The sequence below is a fragment of the Miniopterus natalensis genome, chromosome 9 (genome assembly GCF_054644295.1).
Source record: "Miniopterus natalensis isolate mMinNat1 chromosome 9, mMinNat1.hap1, whole genome shotgun sequence".
Taxonomy (NCBI): Eukaryota; Metazoa; Chordata; class Mammalia; order Chiroptera; family Miniopteridae; genus Miniopterus; species Miniopterus natalensis.
In genome coordinates this window covers 47,907,012-47,933,161 of record NC_142089.1, presented here as the reverse complement: position 1 = coordinate 47,933,161, position 26,150 = coordinate 47,907,012, and the positions used below count along the sequence as shown (strand labels likewise).

Below are 26,150 nucleotides of genomic sequence, written 5' to 3'. Positions count from 1 at the left end.
TTATGGTATAAACCTTTTAATATTTCTGTCTCCACTCTCCTTAACATACATGCATTTTGTCTTCAGAAAATAGAGTCAATAGCTGTGCAAAGTCGAAGAAAAACTTCCTCTGGTGTCCCCTCTGCATTTATCTATAAAAGGAAAAAAAAAAAAATTAGTCTTAAGAAATGTTTGTAAATAAGACCGTTTTTAATAATAAAAATGTATCTGCTTACATAACTTGCTGTACAAAATTTTATAAGACACCAAAAACGGAGTGAGCAGATCGAACACTAGGTGCCTAAATTAAAACGAGGTCCTACTGCACACCTATCAGAATGGCCAAAATCCGAAACACTGATGCCACCAAACGCTGGGGAGGATGTGGAGCAGCAGGAACGCGCATGCTTTCCTGACGGGACGCTGCCAAGGGATATACAGCCACTTGGGCAGTTTCTTACACAATTAAACATGCTTACCATACGATCCAGCAACTGTACCCCCTGGTATTTACCCAAAGGAGCTGAGTACATGTCCACAAAAAAGCTTGCACATGAATGTTTATAAGAGCTGTGTTCATAACCGCCAACGCTTGGAAGCAGCCAAGATGTCCTGCATTAGTTGGACAAACATCCAGACAGAATATTTAGTGCTCAAAAGAAACGAGCTATCAAGCCATGGGAAGGTATTACTAAAGGAAAGAATCCGAAAAGGCTACATACTATACGACATTCTGGAAAAGGGAAGGCTACGGAGACAGTTAAAAGAGCAGCGGCTGTGGGGAGAGAAACGGCTTTTTGTGATTGTGGTATGTTGATGTGGGCTCATTGATTGCAACAAATGTACTGCTCTTGTGGGGGAGGTTGTGGGGGAGGTTGTGCATGTTTGGGGACAGGGATATATGAAAGCTCTGCTCATTTTTGCTGTGAACCTAAAACTGCTCTGAAAAATAAAGTCTTGAAAAACAACAGCGACAAAAACTAGGTGCCCTGTTGAGGCCAAGCATTGTGAAGGGTCATGGAAAGACTTTGCAGTTAGTTAAAGAGGAATAAAGCAGAGGTGGTGGGCTGTGGACCAAAATGAGGGGGAGGCTGCAAAGGAAAAACTGGGACCCCAACCTGCTGGTGTGTGAGGGGCACAGTCCACTTGGAGACCAACAGACCAGGGAGTGCAAGGAGCCAAGCACAGGAGTAGGGAGGGAGCTGATTTCCTGGGCGTGAAGGCGGCACTGCCCCTTCCGCTCTCCAGATCTCATCCCATGGCAACCACTGAGGCTTGTCTCATCACACATGTAACATCCACAGAAAGTAGGGGCTTAGGGATCCACCGAAGACTCATGGGCAAAGAGGAGGGGGTAGCGAGCTTGCTTAGTGCAGCTTTAGGCTTCATCTCCAGAGGTTCTCATTGGGTAGGTTTGGGCTGGGCCTTCTAAACGGCATCTTTAACAAATTCCCCAGACGCCATTGGTGTGGGTCATCCTTGACCACACTCGGAGAAACAAGGAATAGTTTCCTTCCATTTCACAACACTAGGGATTTCCCCGATTCCAGTGGTAGCAAGAATTCTCAAACAAAACAAAAAAACACATTTGGATATCCCAGGAAATAGATACAACAATGTCTACAGAAGCACCGTGCTATTCGCCCCAAACTGGGAAAACTGCAGGAGTCCATTGGCAGCGGAAGGGAAGGGTAAGTGGTGGCATAAACTCCTGCCTTAAGGGGGGGGCAGGGGGGAGAGGAGGCCGCCTGAGCAACGGAAGGAGGCGGTCACAGAACTGGGGCCTGACACCTGTGGGCACTGAAGGAGAAAGAATCCAGAGGGACCCCTGGTTTCGGGCTTGAGCGCCAGGTGGGTCCTCCAAAGGGGGGAGGGGATACAGGAGAAGCAGCAAGTTTCGGGGGGAGCAGGTGAGCAGTGAAGTTTTAGACAGGTTAAGGCGCCTGAGGAAACCAGGTAGAGAGGTCCTAAACACATCTGATTTAAAGTCTTAGCTCTATTTATAAAATAAAATGTATCTTTAAGTAAAAACAAAACTGTGGCATCGTCCTAGAATACTACAGTAATGAAAAAAAACACCTAGAGCTACATTCAACAAACATGGGTTAATCAGACAAAGGCGAGGGAAAGAAACAAGTCTCCAAAGCTTATGTATACTGTATGGTTCAATTTATACAAAGTTAGACAAGCAGAGCTCAGCTGTACTGCTAAGGGACCCATACACAGGTGGTACAATCATAGAGAGCAAGGAAATGGTTATCAGAAAAGTGGGATTGGGGTTACTTTTTGGGAAGAGGAAGGAAGATGTGATCAGGACACGTGGGGCAGCTTCTGTAATTCTCTATTTGACCTTTGTGGTGACTACGCGGTGTCCATTTACTCTTCAAACTGTACATATCACTTGTACGCATTCCTGTAAGTGGTATTTCTCACAATAAGGAAAAAAATTAAAATTGCAACTTAAAAATATTTGCCCGCCTACCCCCATAAAAGTCATCTTGATCCTTATAGGAGAACCCAGCCTCCGTCTCCCTGGCTAGAGGGCGCGTCTGGGGGACCGGCCCAGCCCCTCGCGGCCTTGCCCCTCGCTCTGCCTCGCCTGCCCGTTCCTCCCCACCAGCAAACATCTCCTGGGCGTAAACAACGTATTAGGCGCTGGGCATCACCTGGTTGCAGAGGACACAAGGGGCCCGCTCTGGAGGAGCTCGCAGCTCACGGGCACAGACCAGCAGGGAACAGGAATTGACAGATTATGACGCAAGCCCAGGGCCCGGGGACAGAGGCCCCTTAGGCAGCTGCCAGGGGAGCTTCCTGAAGAAAGTAACCACAGTCATCCTTTAAAGGCATGAACTTTACCTCCACTAAAGCATAAGTGCTTTTTATTTACTTAAAAAAAAAAAAAAATCACTCCTGCCCTCACTTCACTGCTGCCCTTGTTTGCTAGCTCCTCCCGCCCCCCGTGGAGCCCATTTCCTGACCCACAGTCTGGACTTGATTTAAGGATGTGGGATTCTTATAAAAGCCCCGCACCTTGCCCGGCCGGCGTGGCTCGGCGGTTGAGTGTTGACCTATGAACCAGGGGGTCACGGTTTGATTCCCCGTCAGGGCACATGCCTGGGTTGCGGGCTCGATCCCCAGTAGGGGGCGTGCAGGAGGCAGCCGATCAGTGACTCTCTCATCATTGATATTTCTCTCTCTCTCTCTCTGAAATCAATAGAAATATATTTTAAAAAACAAAATGAAAAACCCGGCACCTTGGTTTCAGAAGCAAGGGCTAATAAGCGCAAGCGCCTGAAGGGCGAAACTATTTGCTGAGGGCCAGGAGGCGGAAGGCTCTTAGCTGGACCATTTCCCGCTTCTATTTCCATCCAAAACCAAACTACTCATTTTGCTTTGTGGCTTACATACGGGAGTTATTTATTTAATGAAAGAAAAGAAGCTTCTCATTGCCACTCGGCCAGAGTCACGTGCTGTGGTGGGGGCCTCGTGGAGCCCAAGGACCTGAGGAGATTTAAAGACAAAATCGAACAGGCTTTCTAGGTGGAAGAAGCAGCCTTTGACTCGAGCGAGTGGGGAATCTGTGAAGCTATCTGGGATCCTCAGTCCCAAGAGGTACAGTTCAGAGAATAAAATTCTAGAGGCAACTTAAAAAAAAGTTACAGAAAGGGCATGTGTGTGTGTGGGGAAGGTATGGAATGGATTTTTATGATTCAAAAGAGCCCAGCTGAACTGGGTGGGACCAAAGCCTTGTGTCTACGCTCCAGACTTCTTCCTCGGTTCTCCGCAGGTTACCTGGACATTTCCTGAATCTCAATGTGAATTCTCCCTGCTTATCTAATTCCCACAGGCAGAATATTTTAGGAGAACAGTAAGTGGCTTTTCTACTTTCATATATAACTGTAACTCTAAGGAAATGGAAAAAAAACCCCAACTTACTTAAAGTGCTTTCTAAGTTATAGGAACTATGCACACTGCTTACGTCAGCTAATTTAAACCAGCTACCCAGGTGCTAGTGTCAACATCTTAGTGCACAGATAAGAATGCTGTGCAATTAGCATATTGTTTTGTGTGAAGGGGGCTTAAAACTTGAAAACTTACAGTAAGTTTTTGCTCCATGGTCAATGCTTATAGTATTAATCTATAGCAACACTTTTTTGCCATGAACAGGAAAAGTCAGTCTCACAATGTGCTTTTCCTCAAAAATCTCCAGTCCTGAATCAGCAAAGTCAGAATGTATGAGGTTTCAGTGTATTTAGCTGAAAACTAGGTGAGTGGATTTGCTTCTAAGAACTGGCCCTTCCTGGTCTGAGACTTGATAGAAAATCCTGCAGCAAGGGATGTCCTGGTTGGTATACAGAAAGGATTTTTCTTCAAATAGCTAAAAGCAAATGATCAGGAAATAGGATTAAGTTTGAGTGTCCACATGACTTCCGAGGACGAGCTGTGAGTGGTGGAGCCCGCTGCCAGGTCAGGAGAGTGGTCCCACCCCCCGCGGTGGGAATTGCACGTTTTGGCTCCCTTCTCTCTCCCTTCCTCTCTCCCCCTTCCTCTCTCGTTCTATGAATTTGAGACTGTAAAACAGTTGGCTGGTTTGCACGCTGCCCAGATCTAGTTGTGTTTTTCCTGGATTTTCCCACACTGCTCAAAACACTGCTTGAGTTTTAGTCTTGCTTTTCTGTACTGGCGCCTTAGGGCTTGTGGATCAAGCCTGAGCTGTCCCAGAGTGGTTGGCGACGACTGCGTGTGCCACCTTCTTCCTCTCATCTCCCACTGGCAAAGCGCAGCCTCACCCCACGGGGATCCCTCACTGCCAGGGGAAAGCAGCGCTGGCCCAGCCCAGGCCAATGCCCTTAAAATGCAGCTCCTGGGCACCAGCAGGGCACAGTCGTTAGCTGCATTTTTCAAAAGTCTGGGTTATGTGAAGACTGCTCTTGGGCCATTTTATATGTTTAGTCAGGCCACATAGTTTTCCTTAGTCTCAGGCCATTCGTGCCTTTGCTTTAGAGAGACTGAAGGTCAGTCAAGCTTTAGCAACAACAGGAGGGGGGTTATAACCTGCACATTCGCGGCCTCCCTGTGCACAGGACGTCCCCAAGTAGCAGCCGTTTAGTTAGTGTCGCATGGCACTCTCTTCCTTTCTCTTCCTCCCGATCTGTCTGCAGTTTAAATCTCACGACCTGATCTTTTCACAGACATGAAAAATCCATCCTTTCTCGAAGTGACCTTCCTAAAACATACCTGATCAGTCATGCCCCTATGTAAATGGTCCCCTCTGTTATCTGCACACTTAGTGCAAACCTCTAGGATGGGCACCCAAAAGATGAACTGTCAGAGAGATTCTGACTATTTGGATTGTTACCTATTGCCAATGGAAGTCGATTCCATTATGTGTTCCTGACTTAGAAAATGACCAGAAGGCAGGACTCTGCCTTTCTGCTACATGGCCATGACTTTCAAAGGCAAGAGCCATTCTCCTTATGCCACACCAGGACAATTTTTTTGATAGCTAATTTAAGGCTGTATTACCAAAAGAACTGAGGAGAGAGGGAGCTGCAGCCCAAGCAACCCACTGTGGTGCAGGAGGGGCAGGCAGGACGTGTCCTGGGAGGAAGCACATCGAGGGCAATAGGGATCCCTGCTCAGCACCCCTCAGCCCTGAAGTCTCACATTAGGTGCAAGCTTCCCAGGCACTGGGAGCAGAGCGGGAGCTGTACACACCAGGGTGCCGTCCAGTGAAGATCTGGGTGTGAGCAGTCCTGGGCCCCCTCAGTACTCACTCTGGATAACTCATCAGTAATGAGATTAAAGATAATCAGCACATCCCGTGGGTCGGGAGGACTCCCCTTCATCTCCACCAGAGCTGGATGATGTGGTGGATTATAGTTTCCAAAGGTGGCCGCAACAGCACCTCCCGCCCCACATGCTCTTCTGAATGTGGCCCTGCCATTCACCCATCAAGAGATGGAGGGTAATCCCCTTACCCTTGAACCTGGCGTTAGTGCCGTTCTTGTACCCAGAAGAATGCAGTAGAAGCCATGCTGTGTGATTCCGGGGCCGGGTCAGGAGACTTGCAGCTCCTGCCTTGCTCTCTTGGGACATTCACTCACTGGCGGCTCTCCCCTGGGCGACACCTCAGGACCCAGGAGCAGTGCTTGACAAGCACAAGCCTTTCTAGAGAGGCCACGTGTATGGCTCTGGCTGGCAGTTCCAGCTAAACAGTTGGGAGCCCGGGACCAGACACTCGAATGAGGACAGACTGGGGTGTGGAGACGGCGGCTTTCCCTGTTGTGGCCCCTGGTTGTTTGAGGCAAATCAGCTGAGGCCCAGACACCAGGGAGCAGGGAGAAGCCATCCCCACTGCACTTTCCCCAAATTCCTGGTGCACAGGAGCCACAAGTATCAAATAATGGTTGTTTTAAGCCACTAAATTTTGGGTGGTTTGTTACACAGCAGAAGATAGCCAGAACAGAAGATAAGGAGGCTTAAGATGAACTGATGCTTTTGAGGGGGAAAAAAAAACCTTACAGAAAAGGCAAAGGCACACTATTCCAGCGACTCAGGAGGTAAGAAGACCTCAGAAAACCATAAAAATCTTTAAATAAAAATTTTTGAATACTTAACAAAAGATACAGGGGTGGGCAAAAGTAGGTTTATAATTGTATGTGTGTTTATTCTTGTATTATTATTTATTTATTATTTATTTATTATGTATTATTTTCCATACAAACTGCTGTAAAACCTACTTTTGCCCACCCCTGTATTTATTGAGTACCCCCCTCCTTATGCCAGGCACTGTGCAACACAGTTCATAGAGCTGTGAACAAGACAGACATAAAAAATTTTTTCTGCCCAGCCAGTGTGACTCAGCAGTTGAGCATCGACCTAGGATCCAGGAGATCTCGGTTCGATTCCCAGTGAGGGCACAGGCCCGGGCTGTGGGCTCGATCCCCAGTCGGGGGCGTGCAGGAGGCAGCCGATCAATGACTCTCTCATCACTGATGTTTCTATCTCTCTCTCCCTGTCTCTGAAATTAATAAAAATATATACTTAAAAAAATTATTTTCCATTGGTAGCTAAAGAAAAGTAAAGAAATAACCATAACAAAGCATGATAAATTCAAAGATGGAGAAAGGAACAATGCTATGAGACCACACAGAAGGGACCATTACACAGCTGCTGGTTAAACAGTGCACAGACATGGTAAGCTTAGACAGGAAGAAGGCACAGTAGCCACGACCTAAGAGCAGAAAGTCAGGACCACTGTGCTGCTGTATTGAGAGCGTTTCAACAGCAAAGCCGAGGCAGCATCCAGGCGGGCAGAGAAGTGCCGCAGCTGATTAGCGATGTCTGCCCTGAGTGCAGGGGGGGGGGGGGTGGACTGGGGAGAAGTCTGTTCTGACTCAGGCAGAGGCAGAGCAAAGCTGGCTCTGGGAGAGGGGGGGAAACAGCTGCAAACTCAGGGGATCCGCTGGCATCACACGTGCCTCTATCCCTTGGTTTATGTTGAAAGAAGTTCTAACATTATTGTATGACATCAGCATAATAAGGGCATAAAGAATACGGCAGTGGCTGTATACATTCTGCTTTGCTCTTTAAATTATCTTTGTTTGAAATTTCATTGCACTTTTTTTTGTGTGGCTTCCTCGTGGCCAAAAGGGCTGTCATTAGGCCGGGTGTTAGCTGATGGATTCACCATGAGCATAACTGCACCACACTGAGGCCCGAGGGAGGTGCTTGTGGAAGGCAGTCTTTTTCTGGGCTGGCCCAGAGTGTGGCTCTAATCCCTACATAATCTCACTGAGCTACTGATTTGTCCCATTTGTATCTTGAATTTCATTCACCAGCCCCACCTAGTTTGTTAAACAAAACTCCTTTAATAATCCAAGAGCCCACAGAGATGGTAAACAGCATGGTTTTGGGCTCAGTAAATCAATGGGACAGGAAGTGCTAACAATCCAGAGTATCACAGGAACAAGACACAAATTGTCACTTGGAATCCAGGGGGAGATTAAGCTGTTGCAAGAAGACTGGACTGGAGCCCAGAAGCCAGAAAGCACGAAGGGACAGAGGCGTTCCCCTTCTCTACCCAAACACAAGCCATGCTTCTCCAGCCCCCCTCTGTAGCCCAAGCTGCTGGCAAAGCCCACGGGCCACCTGCAAACAATTCTCACCTCCCTGGGCCCCACACTCTGCCCTCCCTGTCTCTATACTGGGTGGGGAGGAAGGTTTTTGTTTGTTTTTTTAATCTCTGCAGCTGCATTGGTAGAGGACTGGCCTGGGCAGAGGCAATGGGGACAGAGCAGCCTCCTCAAGAGCTCCTCTGGGGGTCCTGAGGGCTGTAGCCCACGCTGCTCTGGAGTCAGGGATGGTGCAGTTTTAAATATTTGTGAAGTGGATCATAATTGTTACCTCATCACGGACCCAGCTGCCAGCAACTCCAAAATGCAGCGGGAGCTGAAGAAATGAGCCAAATGGAACTGGAAACTTCCTTTCCCACTAACTTAGATATTTCTAAGGATTCCAGAACTCAGATGTATCTGAGAACTCAACCCTGTATCCATGTGCCCATCATTTGTGAGTGTGTAGACTTAGGTTGGACTAATGCAAGAGAAAGAGCACACGGATTTTCTGACTCTGAAAGCGGTTAAACTCTGAATTCTTTAGAGGTTTTCTCACCTCTATAAATCTTCAAAGTGGGAAAAATTCCCTTCTATCTGAATAATTTCTGTATGTGTTCCAGGCTGCACGAAGTGTGGCAATCACTAATCTTGGACAGGCCTTTGCAACTCTGAAATCTTTTTTTAAAAAATGTCTTTACTGATTTCAGAGAGAGGAAGGGAGGGGGGGAGAGGGAGAGAAACATCAATCATGAGAGTCATTGATTGGCTGCCTCCTGCACACCCCCAACTGGGGGTCAAGCCCCTAACCCAGGCATGTGCCCTGACTGGGAATCAAACCAACATCTCCTAGATCCTAGGTTGATGCTCAACCACTGAACCAAGCCGGCTGGGCAACCCTGAATTCTTAAGCCCCTGCTCTTATAAAATTCACTTTTTGTTTGCTTGTTTTTAAAGACCCAAGTCTTTGTTTCATATGGCAACAAGAGGTTACACAAAGCACAGCAAAGCGTTTCAGTGTGCACACAAAATCCTATTGGCAGTAGCGGCCTGGAGAGCTGCTCCAACAAACGTTCTGAGGCCACATTTGGGTACTGCAGAGAAGAGTGCGATGATGGATTAGCAATGTCTGCCACAGGCACGGAAGCTGGGGATTATGGCTCTCACACCACGTATTTGACATCACTGCAATAAATCAAGGAACACCTTTCAGATTTCTATGCCCAGGGCTAAGTTTCTTAGATGCTGGAAAATGGACCACTAACAGGTTTAGAAAGTGGGAATTCATTATCAAACATTTTCCCCCAAGGTATCAGTAGTGTAGCTGCCTCAGAGACAAGTTCGCTCCATATGAGTTGATGTCTCCCATGACCTCACTGCGAATAGCAGAAAGTGAATGTTCACTCTCCCTGTTCTGCTTTGGGGCCTCAGGATTTTGTTCCTGGAACGTTATTCTAGCCTTCCAGTGGTCTCCTAGCCTTACCTTCTTGGGATCTGTTCTTTACAAGGCTGATAGAATGAGCTTTCTAAATGAAAACTCTGATTATGTCTGTCCCCTTCAGTAGTTCCCATCATCCACAGGACAATTATTTACTCCTCATAAGGTTCATCTTGATCCGGTCCTTGTTTGCCTGCCCAGCCCTTCTCTTGTCCCTCTTTTCCTTGGCACTCTGTATCACAGCCAACCTGAGTTTCTGTCCCTTTTTCACTGGGGGACCCTTCCATGTGGAGTGCCCTGCTCCCCTCTTTTCACTGGGGGGTCCTTCCATGTGGAGTGCCCTGCTCCCCTCACATCTTCCCCCACCTCAGGGATCAACTTCGTTGACCTTCCTCAATGCCTTTCCTTTCCCCTTACACTGGGCTCAAGGGCCCTTGGAAATAATTCAGTGCTAGTTTTGACCCCAAAACAGTTTGGGGTTTGTCTCATAACATGGGTTTGTCTATAGCCCCTATTAAAACTCTAAGCTCTAGCAGGCAAGAACCACTTCTTACTATCTGTATCCAAACCACTAGGCCGATGGACGCCCACAGGAGGAGCTTGATACATGTTTATTAAACTAGTGAATGAATGGGGGTTGGGTAGTTCCCCCCATTAATGGTGACTTAGCATGGATTATCGCTCATTAAGTGCACACGACCCATTTCCCCACAGCACCTTCACTGTTTTACCCAAGTACCTGCTCTCTTGGCCCCATATACTGCTTCTTTCAATGATAGTTACTGAAAGAAACTGAGGCAACAGAGACAAGTGCCAGTTATGAACTGTGCACAGATCTAGAAATTCAAAGTTGTTGAATCTTAGACCTAGAAGAAACCTTTTAGATAACCCTGTTCAGCTGAGGTCAAGAAGGCAGCACTTACGTCTCATTCATGCCTTCCCCCCCCTTCGTTCCTCCTTCTTTCTGTTTTGGAAAAGGGAGCTGATTTCAACAATTGTAATGGCATCTGTGAAAATTAAGTATGACCAGATTTCATGGTCCATATGATGACAACTATTTAATTTTGATTGATACAAAAGTGAAGAGAGTAAGGGACCTATATTTTGGCCTAAATTGTGCAGCTTTATGCAGCTCTAATTCCCAGATCCCTTAACCAAAAACGTCCTGTTGTGTTTGTTTTCCTCTTTTCTTAAAGAAAGCTGGGGGGAACTGGCTCATTTGGAGGGGGGAAAGGGAACGATTCACCTTATGTAGCTGTGTTTTTGTCTCATAGTAGGCGATCACGGGGATGGATGCGCGGTAGTAGGCCTCAAGGCGCTTGGCGATGGTGGCGGTGTTGTCTGCGCACCGGCCGCTCTGGCTCCTCTGGAGAAGGCGGTTGGTCATGGTGTCTGCCGAGCAGTCCATGCAGATCACCAAGTGTGGGTCTCCAATCTGGGGCGGGGAGCGGGGAGAGCACAACACGGTCAGAAACTCCACTCTGTGATGTTCTGGAAAGGCCTGGGGCCCCTAGTTCTTCCCTTTCCTAGCCTTCTGGTTCCTTCCACTGTCCTACAGCTACACTGTGGCAGAGCTGGGACTGGACTTCATGGCTCCTCACTTCCAGGTCAGTGGTTTTCAGAGCTATCTCTTGCCCTCAGCCTTTGTCATCTCCTGCAATGCAGGGATGATACAGAATAAGATCCAATGCAGTCGCAATCTGTTCTCCACACTAAAGGAAGGTGTGTGTGTATGTGTGTGGAGTTTCCTCATGGAAGCCTTCTCTGACCTACTGAGGCAGAGCTAATCCCTTCCTCCGTGGCCCCATTATCGCACACCAGTAGCAGAGTGTGGCTGTGTCCATATTGTGGGGGGGTTAGTGCAGCATAATGGCTGAGCACGCCAAGGTTGGAGTCAGGCTGCCGAGGGTCAAATCCTGGTGTGGTGACCTGTCTCCAAGATGGTCCTCACCAATTCCTTGCCTCCATGTACTTTAAGTTCTTTCCCCATTGAGACACAGAGCCTGACCTCCTTGAATCTCAGCTGACCTGTAACTGTTCTGACCAACAAACATAGTGGAAATGATGCAGCATGTTTTTAGAAGCAAGATCATAAGCAATTTTGCAGTTTCTGCCTGGTCAACTGCCATCCAAGATGTCCAACCATTCTGACCACGAAGCTGTGAGGCAGCCCAAGCTAGCCACACAGACAGAGGCCACGCGGTCAGAGATACCTGTTCAGCCCTTGGCTGTTTAGACAACCCACCCCTGGCTCCAGGCATCTGTACTCAGCATTAGCCACTATCTGATGGTATAAATTCAACTGAATACAGGACCCCCAAGTGACAACCAGCCAGCCAAAACCATCAAACCCCAGAACCCTATTAGAGAAATTAACAAATTATTTTAAGCTACCGGACTTCATCAGTAACTGAAAGTGTCACTCAACTTCCCTGCACCCCGATTTTCTCATTGGTACAATGAGAATGACCACAGAATTGCTGTGTGGGTAAATGAAGTTGAATAATGCTTAGCATATAGCACTCAATCAGTATTAGCTATTACGCTTATTTCCCCTACTAGGCTACAATATCTCTTTGTGTGCCGGGGTAAGGAGGACTCAGCTCCTGGTCCCAGTTTTGCATATAGTAGATAGGTGATTGAAAATGTTTTAATAAATGAATGATGATATGATCAGCGGCATGAATCTCCCCATCTCCCCATGCTTCTCCTAAGTGTTCTTTTGCTTCTGACATCTCTGTCTGTGTTGCCTCTACTACCAACCCCAAACCTGGATCAAAAGAAACTGTTGCTCCCTCCTGATCTTGCAATGATCAGGTGTGAGTAATACATGAAGGCTTGCCACCCCACTGTAGAAAGTGTCTGGGAGAGATGGGAACAAAGTCAGCGTGGGGAAAACTTTTAGGTAACTACACACAAGGTAAGTTGCTAGTGTTAATCAAACATTTACCGCCTCCCCATCTGAGGGATTTACTTTAAGGAACAGAGTGGAAAATTTCCCCCGAATAGAGAAGAGTGAAATAAACCTCTGGAATATGTCATGCAACTCTTCTGCTATATTAATTGGGAAACAAAAATGAGTATTAGAGCAGCAAAAAAGGCTGGGTGAAGGTTTAGAAGAAAACGAGCCTTGTCCACCAGCAGAGGGCGAGCTTGGGAGGCAGCCTAGGGTTCAGTCACAGAGTTCGGCTCCTTGGAGCAATTTCTGGTTGGGGTTGCATGAGAAGACCAGGCGATTTTTCCAGTTCTGGTGGTTTTCAGGACACTTGTGGGGACGGAAAAGGTAATTCAGGGACTCATTCAGGTACAGAGGTAATGTGTATCTGAGCAGGAGCTGGCAGTAAATAACCCTCTGGACCAAAATAAGCACTGGAGGCGGAGGTATATTTGTTTTCTTTTCTTTTTAAAAGTTTTACTTATTTTATTTATTTGTTCCCCATCACCATTTACCCCCCATACCCTCTTCCACCTCCACCCACCCCCTGAGGTAGATTTGTTTTCCACACTGATTCTCAAATTGTGGCCCTCAGACCAGCAGCACAGGCATCCTCTAGGAGCCTGTTAGAAAGGCAGTTTCAGGCCCAATCCCGGACCTACTGAATCAGTCTGCATTTTAAGAAGATCTCCAGGTGAGTCTTCACACAATAACTGCTTGAGAAGCTGCTCTACCCAGCCATTTGCTCGTGTGGAGACTAAGGGGTTTGTACTAACCTATCTCTCCTGGGATCAGCACTCCCTTCCTACATAGAAAGCTAATGAGCAGCCATTCCACTTGGAAGTGGCCTGTCCCACTGAAGTTTTTAATACCTACAGATTTTTGAAATGTTTAAGTGAAATACCATTTAATTATTTTTCAAAGCACTTTGATATATCAAAAGTCTTTTGGAGTAGCTCTCTGGTTCCCAGCTCTGCCTCTTTTTCACTGGACTGTGCTTAGCCTCCAGCCTCACCTAAGTGGGAGAACAGAGAACTCGGCCCTTGGCTGAATGAATCACAGAGACTTGGGGACAACTCCATGCCCCTGATATCACTGGTGTCCCTGGAATTCTGCCACAGTAGTACTGGGTTCTCCATCACCTTTAGGTATTCAGGGGCCCTCTACTACTGCACAGGTGCCCTTGGAAGGGTGGCTGAGACACCGTAAGCACCACTTCAGCAGCTAAGGGCTTTATATACAGCCATCCCTTTAACCTTTTCAGCACCCGGCTAGGAGATATTTTCTCTACTCTAAGGGTGAGGAAATAAATGGAGGTTCACAGAGGTTAACTTGCCCGAGGTCACAGAGGATTAACTAGTTAGTGATGGTCCTGAGTCAGCTGTGCACAACTCCAAAGCTTGGTGACTTGACCCTAGTGGAGGGCACCAGAGCCTTTAGAGTGGGGCTCAAGCCAGATGACTGGTAAGCCAAATGGAGCCAGGAGGGGAGGGCAGGATGCAGGGAAGGATGTGGGTGGTGTCAAGGCCATTTTATCTTATTTTGTGGAAGCTGGCTCTTGGGCCTAGTTGGGATCAGCATTTATGTCGGCTGAGAGCAGCCACGGGGATGCGGATGTCAGCTTCGGTGATTCGTGCTAATGGCTTTGCCTTGGTCATTCCAGCAGGTTGTGCAGGAGGGGGAATTTACCCTGCTCTCCTCTAACCGCCCCTTCAGTTTTCTTCTGATTAAGTGAGGACACCAGCTAAACCATATTTACCAGTGGGCAGGGCCATGCCATCCAGGGACTCTCTTTTGTTGAGAACAACAGCTGTCTTGTTCTCTGGGCGCCTCTGTTTCCTCATTTTAAAATGAGAATAATAATAGTTTCTACCTCAATAGGATGACTGCGAGGATTAAAGGAGTTAATACAAGTCAAGTGTCTGGCCCATTTCAAGCACAGCATAAATGGGAGCTAATATTATTTGATGTGGGCCTAGCAATATATTCATCCCTTTGAACTATAAAAGCCCCTGATGGTCAATTGGCTTTAGAAAGAACCAGAGGCCCCACCCACACTTTAAGCCTGGATCACATGCTCCAGCACACCCACCAGTCTCTGCACTGGGGGGCAAGGCTCCCGGCCAACAATAAAGCCGCAGGCCAATTTCCCATTTGCTCTCACCCTGAGGTATATACCCCTGGGGAGCCTCACTAGAGGAGGGGTATCTGGGTCATCCCCGCATTCCTGAACACACAACCCTAATAATAATAATAGCACCCCGCTGCCCCTATAACATCTGCCCTCCCCCCCACCGCAATTACCCCATTACCCAGCTCAAAGCTCTACGGAGAACCAGAAGTCAGAAGAATAAAGCAGAAAATCTCAAGTGGAAAAATCCCACGGGGTCTCCAAGGCTCCCCAAGTTCCAAACAACTACCACACACCTAGAATGTCCCTTAGCCAGACTCAATCTTTTTCTTTTTTTCTCTTTTTTCTTTTGCTAAGAACTCATTCGAGAGGTTAGAATACATTTATAAAAGGATTCACTGACTCTTGTAGGTGAAAAATGTTATGAGATAGTTAAGAGTAGTCAGGCTGTGAGACAGTAATGTTGTCCTTCACACATCCAGAAAAATTCCCTGCATATTCAGGCTAAGGGCAGAATTCAGGTAAGAGGCTCCTGGGAGGGAAATGCCAAGAGTGCGTGCATGCATTTTGCTTGTGTTAATATGTGATTAGTTTGGCTGTTGTTGAGTCAATGTTGGCTTAATACAGGAAAGCTTTTCAATTTCACACTAGGGAGCCAGACTAAGCACGCTCCTCTCCTTAATGTGATACGAATCTATGAAGTGGGGATAATAATACCTACTAAGTAGGATTGTAAAGATTCATAAAATGACATGTAAAGCATCTAGTTCAGCTCCCCGTGCATTTTAAGTGCTCACAAAATAACAGCTATTATGCTGTTATGTATTCTATATAATTTTAACTATATAAAAACAGAGCCAATACTGGAAGAACATATATCAAATAATAGGTGTTATCTCTGGGTAATTAGTTGCTCTTTGTTTTATACTTTTCTGTTTTGCCTCAGATCTATATAATTTTTATGTTCATAGTCACAAATATACAAATAATTTTGAAAATAAAACAGTAACCACTTACTGAACACCCTCTGCAGCCTTACAAATGTGTAAGGCACTTTTCAGGGATTCCATTCAATCTTCCCAACAAGCACTGAGGTATCTCTTTTCAATCCACATTTTATAGAAGAAGGAAATTGCTCTATGTACCAATGGCTTGTCAGTGAGGTAGAAAGCCAGGCTCTGAATATAGGCCCATGAACCCTGAAATCACTGTAACCAGGGGTTCTCAACTGGGGTGGGAGATGGGGATGGTGGTTAGAAACCCCAGCTCTTCCTTCATATTCCATCTTTCTCCTCTCTCTCTCTCTCTCTCTCTCTCTCTCTCTCTCACACACACACACACACACACACACACAACTTGCTGATGCCCTCCCCTCCCCTAATATACCATATTGGATATGGAAGGCACAAATCAATTCAATGGAGGGAAAAACAGCCTTGGGGATAGAAGATAGGAAGGTACTAGAGAAATCACATACAGACTTAGCGCTAAACTGTGGGCATAGCTGTAGTTTGCGTTTGGCCTTTAGTGATGTCATGCGCAGTAGCCAAGCAAATCCTCAAGGGATCTTGCATCTCAGACACTCAGCTATAGGTCTGCAAAAGTGTTAGCCTAGCTAACTGACTGAACTGGATTTCTTTTCGGCAACAGATGGTCCCGTGCATCATGCACATCCGCCTCTGTGCTATGGAAAGGCTGGTGAGATGTCCGGAGACTGGTTAAAACCGAGCACAGGCCTGAATGGGCTTCCCCACAGTTGCAAGCTTGATGAGTGTACAAGAAACATGCACTGTGCTCTCAACCAGGCTCATCGCTCTGAATCTCTGGAGGAAATCAGATGTCTTTACTTGTCTTTGCCAAGTTTCAAATTAATTACTTGCCTGTAATTTGGAGGGAGCTTTACAAATGCTGGGGTCCCTGTAGGGCATAAATAAATCAATAACAGCTCATTCTGTGTTTGTAGCATCTTTACTGTTCTGGTCAAGTTTAAGGCAAGAGCTTGTTTTAGAGGGTTGCATGTGTCCTCTTGCACACAAGCCTAACTGATGTTAGAATCTTCTAAATTTACTGTACCCAGGGACAAATAAATACCACGCGTGATCTTTGCAGACTCCTCCCAGCAGTCTGTAAAAGACGGTTCTGGTAGATACCTCACTTGAAGGTCATGGGTTCAGGAATGAAATGTTGCACTTGTGTAGTTTTTGAAATGGCATCATGAATTTTTGCATTGGTTGAAACTGTCCAGTCATCATGTGGACAACTGTTTACTCCTAAGCCCTAGTTAGGTTTCTTCTCTGACCCATCCTAACACCTGTCTGAATGGGGCCCACAGTGGGAGAGGGAGTTTTGCTTTACTTTAGGGAAGATCATATGGGTGATTTGAATTCCTACACACCCAAAGGCCAGGGCCAGACCAATGGGTGGTCAAAGCCTTAACTCACGCTAACTGGGTTATGAGCAAAGAAGGTAGGTGTGATGGAACAAGGATTTACAGGTGTGTAGGAGGTGTGAATGAAAAATAAGTGACCCTAAACTGGGTAACAATTTATAGTCTTCTACAGCTTAGAAAACTCATTGATGTATGTCATACCATTTGATGCTCACAAAACCCTCTAAATAGGGTTTGGCAGGTATATTATTTTCTCGCGTTTACAGAGGAGGAATCTGAAGTTGAATGACTTGCCCAGGGTCACACTAGTATATGGCAGAGGTGAAAATCCATCTTTTCTGACCCCAGACCACACGAGTGACATGCTCGGTGATGGGCCCATGACTTAATAATCCAGGATAACAAAACACAACCCTGGGTCTTGTTAGACCCTTTGGCAAACAGAAACTTTTCTGCATGGTCACTTATCGATGGTGGAAGATAAGCCTGGAACAGAAAGAAAATGAGGCCAACACAAAGGAAAGACAACCCACACCTGGGAAAAGTCAGATGACGGATGAACAAATGTGAATAAATAGATCCAGTCAAGTGTGAACCACTCCCGGTCGGTTCAGTTACTTGAGCCACAGCTCACCATCATCACTCCTTCCTTCCCTTTCTTCTTTTGCTATTTTGCGTTGAGTTTCTGCCATTTGCAACTGAAAGTTTCAATTCATGTCATTGGAAGGCAAGAGACTTTGAATTGATCTTCCAACCTCAATGAAATCCCGTGTTCCTTCTGGGATAATCCGCATAGCACTCACCCTGCGCCCGAACTCCTTGCCTTGCTTCACTTCCTGAGGGTAGCCGCCGATCAGGAAGCCCGGGGTGTGGCCGAGGCTGGCCACCACCGCCTCCCTCAGCAGCTCCAGGATGATGCCCTGCGACAGGGGGACAGTGGTCAGGACCTGCGCTCTTCCCCGGAGCAACACCAGCAGGACCTCCGGTCTCCCAAGTCAGCCCCCGAGGCGGGGGAGGCTCAGGTAAGATGAGCAGCAGGCAGCAATAAGCCCCGTTTCATCAATTCTGTGTCACTGTCTCACTGACACGCATACTAATGTCTATGAAACTGGTAGGTATCTTACAATCAGTGCTGGGGCATAATTTGTTAGTGTCTTTTTCTTGCTGGTATACTTTCACTAGTAATATTTTACTGGGTGTCTTAAAATAATGGCATCTTTGATTAGATAAAATATAGTGCCCATATTTCACATGGCAGTGCCCCATAAATTAGGCATAATGACAGTTTAAAATTAGGCAAAACATACTGCTGAATTTTTCCAGGAGATATTTATTTTAAATTTTATTTTATTATTATTTTTGTTAATCCTCACCTGAGGATACTTTTTCCATTGATTTTTAGAGAGAATGGAAAGAAGGGAAGGAAGGAGGGAGGGAGGGAGAGAGAGAGAAATATTGATGTAAAAGAGAGACATCTATTGGTTGCCTCCTACATGCACTCTGAACAGGGCCAGGGATCGAACCTGCAACCCAGGTATGTGCCCTTGACCAGGAATTGAACCTGAGACCCTTCTGTGTGCAGGCCAACACTCTAACCACTGCACCACACGGGCCAGGGCTCCAGTAGAGTATTTTATAAAATTTGACATCCACTAACTTGAGAAAACTTTCAGTAGATATGACGTAGCATATTCGAGCAACATCACTTTCTCTGTTAAAAACCGATTTGACCTGTGCTTATGGCAAATAAAGGAGGAGAGACATATGGAAGCTTGAGAATGAATGCAGGCAATGCAACCAGCTACTCAAATGGGGGGATTCCCTGTTCTCTGGCTCCCTGGCATCCCTTGGCTTTGGGCAGGGTCTTGGAGAATGCAGCCAACTCAGGGGTGGTCAGAAACTATCGCTAGAGAATGGTGAATTAACTCCTCGTGAGGCTTACATTCTAGTGAGGAAGGCAGATAATAGATGAACAAATATATACATAATAAAAAGTGAGCTAGAGAGAACCACTGGGAACAAAACTAAAGCAGGGTGAAGAGATACAGGGTGATTAGGAAGGCCTCTTTGATAAATTGTGACATTAAAGTGGGGATCTGGATGAAGTAAAGGAGTAAACTGTATGAACATATGAAGACAGAGCAGTCCGGCTGAGGAAATAGCAACTGCAAAGGCCCTGAGGCAGGAAAAGCCTGGCCTGTGGAGAAACGATGAAACAAATGGACTGTGGCTGGGTGAACATGAGCAAGGTGAGTGGTGGGAAATAGTGTTGGAGAGGGAGCTGGAGGCCAGAGCCACGGGAGGGTTCTGGGGAAGGGATACACAATTTGGTAAGCACTTTCAAGAAATCATTCTGTCTGCTGTGAAAAGAGTAAACTGTAGGGAGAAGACAGTGGCCACAAGGAAGCCAGCTAAGAGGCAACTGCAATGGTTTGTTTGCTTTCATGAGGCCATTCTGCCTTCCAGGTGGGAAACAGACTGCAGCTGGTTAAGGGGGGCGTAAAGCTCTGTTAGCTAATAGGGACTGCATTGTTTAAGCCCCGTTACAGACCCTGGGGCTTAGCACGGCAGGAATGCCTATTTTTTGACAGCCATGGCATCCAGCTTCTCAGAGATGGGTGGTGACTTGAAAAGAAAAAAGATATATAAAAAAAGATGTTTAAAAATATACATATTCTTTACTTAAACTACACAGGGAAGATGCCAAATTTCAAGATAGTGCTATCATACCTCCCACAATAACAGACCTTTATTTTCTACTTTACAGACGGTTGTAATTCTAGGCTCCGTTGTACCATGCTCATCTCTGCTTTACAGATTTTAATTCTAAAGTGGGAACCAGTTTGGGGGGAAAATATGAAATAGGCTAATATTTAAGGAGCTGGCAGGAGCAACAAGACAGAGTCACCTGGGCCTGGACAACGTGGACCTCCTGCCTGCTCCGTAAGAGAGAAGTAAGATACAGCTATTGTTCCTTGGGGTTTCTTTGTTCCGGCAGCTTAGACTAAAGGCAGCACACCCAATTATGTCCCCAGCCAGGGAAGGCAGCTGTTGCTTACTGAGGGCACCAGGTCTCCACGTTCCATTGTGTCTCTGATCAATTTGCTTCTTTCAGAGTCTGATGACAGCTCATTACGCAGGAGCTCACCAGTCGAGAGATATGTAAATCCGTATTTTTCCACCAGCTTTTCACACTGTGTGCCTTTGCCAGAGCCCGGGCCACCTGAAAAGAAGTCACTCATCAGACATATATCCCAAGTCTGGTGCCTCATTTACTGTTTCTTTAAAGATTTTTTACTGATTTTTTGTTTAGAGGGAGAGAAACATCAATGTGAGAGAGGAATATCAATTGGCTGCCTCCTGCACTCCCCCTACCAGGGTTGGAGCCCAAAACCTGGGAATTGAACCAGCAACCTTTCAGTGCACTGGGGACAACACCCAACCAACTGAACCACACTGGCCAGGGCTCATTTTTTACTACATTCACCACGGTGGGCCAGCCTCAGTGCTTCATTCACTGTTCATCTACTGAGCACTTATGATTTACCTGGAGCTGTGTTGGGACATGTGGGTACATGGAGAATGGGCTACACTCTTTGCCCTCAAAGAGCTTCCTGTCCGTGGAGGGAGGCAGGTGTTACAGACAAACAACAAGCAGTTACTACAGGTTGTCCAGTGAGGAGGAGTTCAGGCTGTTACAGGGTCCCAGGGGAGGGGCTGGGCCTCCCTTTTGCTAGAGATGCAAGTAAGAGACGTTTCCTGGGGAACTGATTCTGCTCATGCGCAAAGTATTGACCATAGTGCCTAATAAAGAGAAAATGCTCAACAAATGCTAGCTCTTCATTTTAAATAAATTGCTTTCCTTTCCAAACAATTACAAACTTACAGAGGACTTATAAGTAGAGCACAGAAGGCTTTCTGAAACATTTGCGGATAAGCTGCCAACCTGATGCCTCATCACTACAGAACAGTTCAGTGTCATTTCCTTCAATAAAGGGACCAAGCACGTGCTTCTACGTACCTACATCTACAGACACCATTCAAATTTCAGTGGAATTATCTCAACTGTCCTGATAATGTCCTTTGAAGCCAATGGATCAAGTTCTAAATCGGGCGTTGCCTTTAGTTACCATGTCCTGCTGTCCATCAGTATGGAACATTTCCTTGACACTTTTGAAGATTATAAAGTTACTTTGTTATGTTCTTCAATATGATTCCCTGCTGTTTTCTGGTTATTATTATTAGTTCTGAGTCTCTGCCATATTCCTTTGATGAGCATTACACCTCTGACTCTCCCTTGCCTCCCCAACATCAACTAGTTGCTAAGTTGTAAGTTTTTACATCTTAAAATAATAATAGCTAACCTGTGCCGAGAGCTTACTGTACCAGTCACTGCTCTAAGCATTTTATGTGTCCTGTTAATTTAAAACAGTCTTAAGAATCTGTCATTATCCCCATTTTACAGATGGGGAAGCAGAGACACAGATAACTCAACTCCACTGCCTTAGGCTGGTGAGTAGCGCGTCTAGGATTTGAAGCCCGGACTCTGGCTCTCAGGGGCCTTCCCCTCTCCCTTCCCTGCTGCTGCACGGCTCGGGTCCTCACGCTCTTGGCACAGGGCAGCGGGTCTGCCTCTGCACGGGGGGGCGGGGGTGGGAGCGGCTCTGGAGTCCGGCAGACCCTCCAGCAGGATGATTAGCCTGAGAAGCAGGCCACGTCCCAGCTCCACAGCATTGAACTGTTTCCCATTCCTCACAGAATAGAACCCGAACTCCTTAGGGGGTGTTCGACCTGCCGGAATCCAGTTGCATTTAACGTCTCCAACCCTGGGGTTGTTTTTTGTTTCCTGTCCTTGCCCAACACTGTCATGTCCAACCATATACCGTCCTTCCAACAAGATACACTTTTCCAGGCCACTGTGCTTTTCCTCCTCGAGGTCCTTGGCCTGGAAGGTCGTCCCTTCTGCCATAAATCAGACCTCTCGCCCTCGCCTCTGTTGGGAGTGAGTGGTTTATACAGCGCTTGGGTGCCCTTGGCCTGTCTTACACTTGGTCTCTGGGTCCCACACTAGCACAGCACCTTGCCCACAGTAGGTGCTCCATAAACGCCTGATGAATCGACCTTTTTCCTGTTAAAGGGAATACTGAACATTAAAATGCAAAAACATGATTGAGATTTTCCTATGGTAGTGAGGCTTTATGGCTTACTCTCTAATTTTCCTGGCTTGCCTCTCTTCATTTTCAAAGCTCCTTTCTTGGGACATTTTGGCAACTGCCCTCGTAAGAGACAACATTAGTTGTTGTTTCTCATTAGTAGAAGGGCCTCTCCTTCCCTCTCCTTTGACTTGGCAGAAAATAAAGGAAAGGCCATGTTTTCTATCTGCTGCTCATCCACACAGATGCTCTAAGCTAAGTGGGAAGGGTTCAGACCCCTCCCCACGTGGTCATGGATGGGCGAGATGTCACGGGGAGACACTGACGACGGAGGCTCCCCGAAACAGTGCTGGCCACTTACGAGGAGCAGGCGGTTGCCAGCTAATGCTACCTTTGCTCCAAGCACTATGGCTCCCGTCTGCTGAGATAATAGAAACAGAGAGGGTGGGGACAAGAGAAGGCCACTGAGTAAGGGGAACAAGGGGCTGAGCTCCTGCAAAGGCCACGAGGGCTCTGTGCCCGGATTTACCTAGAAACTCTTTTCCTGGAATGGCCAGAAGCCAGTCACGTGGAAAAGATATTTTCAGTCTCGGTTTACAAGGCCGAAATGCTGTGTTCCAATTATTTTTCTTCCTTCAGCCTCCTACTAATACAACTATTATAGTTTTCAGTCCTCTAAAGTGTTATTTAACAAATCTCGACACAAAGACAATTACAAATCTTCAGCTCAAATTAACAACAGCTGTGTGTTAAACGGCGGCTGCCCGTTAGGAGCCTCTGGTGGGAGCAGCAGCTGCAGATTCTTAGCATTCTTTGGCCAAATGGTGCCGGCGCTGAGGAATTTTAAGTAATCTACACAATGCCTCCATTCTTCCCATGGCTCCTAACTGGAGGGCAAAGAGATTTTTATCACTGAAGGCCCAACAACTGCTCGTAGAAATATGAATTTTCATATGCTGTCACTTGCATGTCTTCGATGCCTGAACTTACGATTTTTAAATAAAAACCAATGGGGCCTTGATATCCCTCCAGGGTAATTTGTTGCATGGAAAAAAATCTTTTGAGGAGCCACAGAGCAGAATGAGTGGGCTGTGTCCTCTGGTGGCAAGATGACTGATAGCAGATGAGAAGCTGTCACACTAATGCCATCTCACTGATTTTTAGTGTATCATTACTCAAGGCTTAAACTCCCCCACCCCCCACCCCCCGGCAAACCTATACTCAATACCGCTCAGTGTGATTCACAAAGACAGTCTGGAATATGAGATTCCATTTTAAAGGGGCCTGGCAACACTTCCAAAAAAATCCCAAACTTTATTCTCAACCTCCAATGTAATTTAAATTTTTGTCATGTGAGGCAAAAGGTGCTATACTGTGAGAGCGAAAATACAGTGAACTCCCACTTCACAGCTCAGTGTGTTATTTCCCCCTAAGGTTCCCACAGCACTGCACAGAGTGATGAAGGAAGGAACAGCTGCAGGAGGTTCACCAGCCCAGAGACCATGTCTGTATTCTCACTCAAGCAATTCCGTGGAGGTGGAACTGAAACAAGCTGCATCATCTCAGCACACACACCTGAGCCACTGTTTCCAGGGTGCTTTTTATTTACTGGAGCAATTCTCTCTTAGGAGACAGCTCCTGGACTCATTAGCTGGGCTCTGCAAGAGAAGACCTCCACCTCCTAAACAACTGTGGCAGGGTGCTTGGCCTCAGGGTAAAGGGGAAGAAATGGCAAGGCTGGGGTGGTACAGAGCATTCTGTGCTCAAAAAGTGAACCCAAACAAATGACATTGTCAAGTAGATAATTAGCTCACCCCCAATCCAAACAAATGCATGTATGTAGGTTTCTGTTATACTTTTATTTTTAAAAATTTTACATAGTAATGGTATATAGCAGATTATAATGCCCTTTGTTTACATTTTATTGCATCTTATTAACTGTAGCATGCAACCTAGAATTAAGCATGAGGCCTATTAATACAGATCTTCATTTGACAAATATCTGTTGGGCAGCTAGTATAGGTCAGACACTGGCTGAGCACTGGGAATAAAAAGACTCAGAGGCCCTGTCTTTTCCATCAGAGAATTCATGGTCTAATGGGAGGATGATAGGTGAACCCAGTGTCACAGGCTGTGAGCCTGCCAAAAATACCACTGCAGGAGCCCTGGGAGAGACTCTTCAAGCAGGCAGGGAAAGGGTGGTTGATGAGCACCAGTGAGTCTCTTTGCTAACACAGGGGAAATGTGGAAAAGAAGGGGAGGAGGCTGAGCCTGGAATATTCAGTAATGTGATGTGAAGTGTGACAGAATCCTGCAGAGAATGGCTGGAGGGAAAGCGTGTGATGTAGTGGTATCACTGGAAAGAGACCAGGACCAAGGTGGGTCTGACCCAGCACAGTCTGGAATGTGTGGGTTCTTGACTTCATGCAGGAAAGATTTCATAATATGAGTCCAGGTGATTTTGAGAGTACATTTGTTAAAGCTGGGGACAGTAAAACAAAGTAAGGTTTTAAGATAGAAGAGGCAAGATCACAGCAACAGGAGTGAGTTTAGGTTGGACTGCCTAGACTCAGAAAAGGGAATCACAGTAACAGAAGTGAGCCACACTGGGCTGCATGGACTCAGGAAAAGAAATCACAGAGGAAGAAGTGAGCTACGCTGGGCTTCGTGGACTCAGGAAACAAGTAACGGGCAAAAGGAGGGGCCCTGGAGACAGGTTCAGGAGGTTAGCCCAGGATGAGCTGCTGCTACTCGTTGGTCCCATGGTTGCAAGTCTTGTGGGAACCCTTATAGCTTAGGAGAAAGCAAGCAAAGATATACTCCTGAGGAAAGAGGGGGTGGGGCACAAGCATGCTCAAGGGACAGGCACTGGCATCCTTTCTCTTAAGAGTTTTTACCTATTTTCTAAAGGTAAGAATTTTAGGGGAGGTCTCAGGGAAAGGTGTCAGCAAAACATTCAAAGGCTTTCCAGGAGTGACCTTTGATATGCTGATGCACCAGAATGAGCATCTAGGGCAGTTTGGGATCATTCTCTGGTCAGCATCACTGCTTTATTTTTATCTTGGATTTGTCTGGCTCTAATTGGGTTTTTGTTATTTATTCCCTTGACTTCATCCATTCTGGGGTTTGGTTGGCACTAATGGCGCCAACTGGGTATCTGTTATCTATCTCCCTGACTAGGGAGTTTAAGCTACTCACTCTCTGGTTGAGGAGGAAAGGTGTTAAGTGTCCTTGGTTAGGGTAGATAAGATCTTATGATTTATTAGCTGGCTGTTAACTGCTCAGCCTCTGTTTCCCTATCTGTCTCAGTTTCCCTCATTCCACCTGTTGAGGAATTTCCTAGCTTCTTACTAACCTGCCTCAGTGGGAAGCACACAGGACAGGTGGATCTAGCAATAAACCCTGAGTCTGACAGCTGAGTCTTTTAATTTCTTGGAGCCTTAGCTTTCTCATCTGTAAAATGGGTGGAGGGAGACAAGAACCAACTCTCTGCCTCCTTCTCCATTTGACTCTCCATCATCCTCATCTCCCATACCTGATCAGTTGCTAAGCAACTTTGAAAAATTGAGTCTATATTTGAAAAGTCTCTGAAATCAGTCCCTTTGTCACAAATCTCAATGAAAATTTCCCTTGTTCTATCTCTTTTCCAAAAACTTGGTGCTTGGTAAATGAGGGGAAGTTACTCAGTCCGCTAGCTCTTCCTGAGTTACATCTGTGGGCTGTCATCCAGCATACCAAGGTCTGAAAGAAACATAATCCAACAAGTCTGGAGACTAGCCATCACTTCAAGATATCCAGACCACGTGCCAGTGAGATATATTTCAATGTGTGTACATGCATGTGCACACACACACACACACACACACTTGACAATATATGTACAAATATATGTATCTGGTTATGAAAACTCAAGGTCTTTTCTAAGGCACAGCATTCACTGGGTTCTAACTGCTGTCAGCTAAGCTCTCCAGGCCTTAATTCCCATCTCACTCCAACCTCAGCATTTTT

At 46.4% G+C, this 26,150-nt stretch overlaps 1 protein-coding gene across 1 annotated transcript in view; it reads right to left on the bottom strand.

Moving 5' to 3' along the window:
• AK5 (adenylate kinase 5) overlaps nucleotides 1-26,150 on the bottom strand; it is a 165,046-nt gene continuing 138,896 nt past the window's right edge. The window contains exons 11-14 of the mRNA XM_016216814.2: nucleotides 20,049-20,212; nucleotides 17,793-17,909; nucleotides 10,781-10,969; nucleotides 1-131 (exon numbers count right to left, since the gene is read on the bottom strand). Coding sequence (XP_016072300.2) covers nucleotides 63-131; nucleotides 10,781-10,969; nucleotides 17,793-17,909; nucleotides 20,049-20,212 — 539 coding nt within the window. The 3' untranslated portion in view covers nucleotides 1-62. The remainder of the gene's footprint in view (nucleotides 132-10,780; nucleotides 10,970-17,792; nucleotides 17,910-20,048; nucleotides 20,213-26,150) is intronic.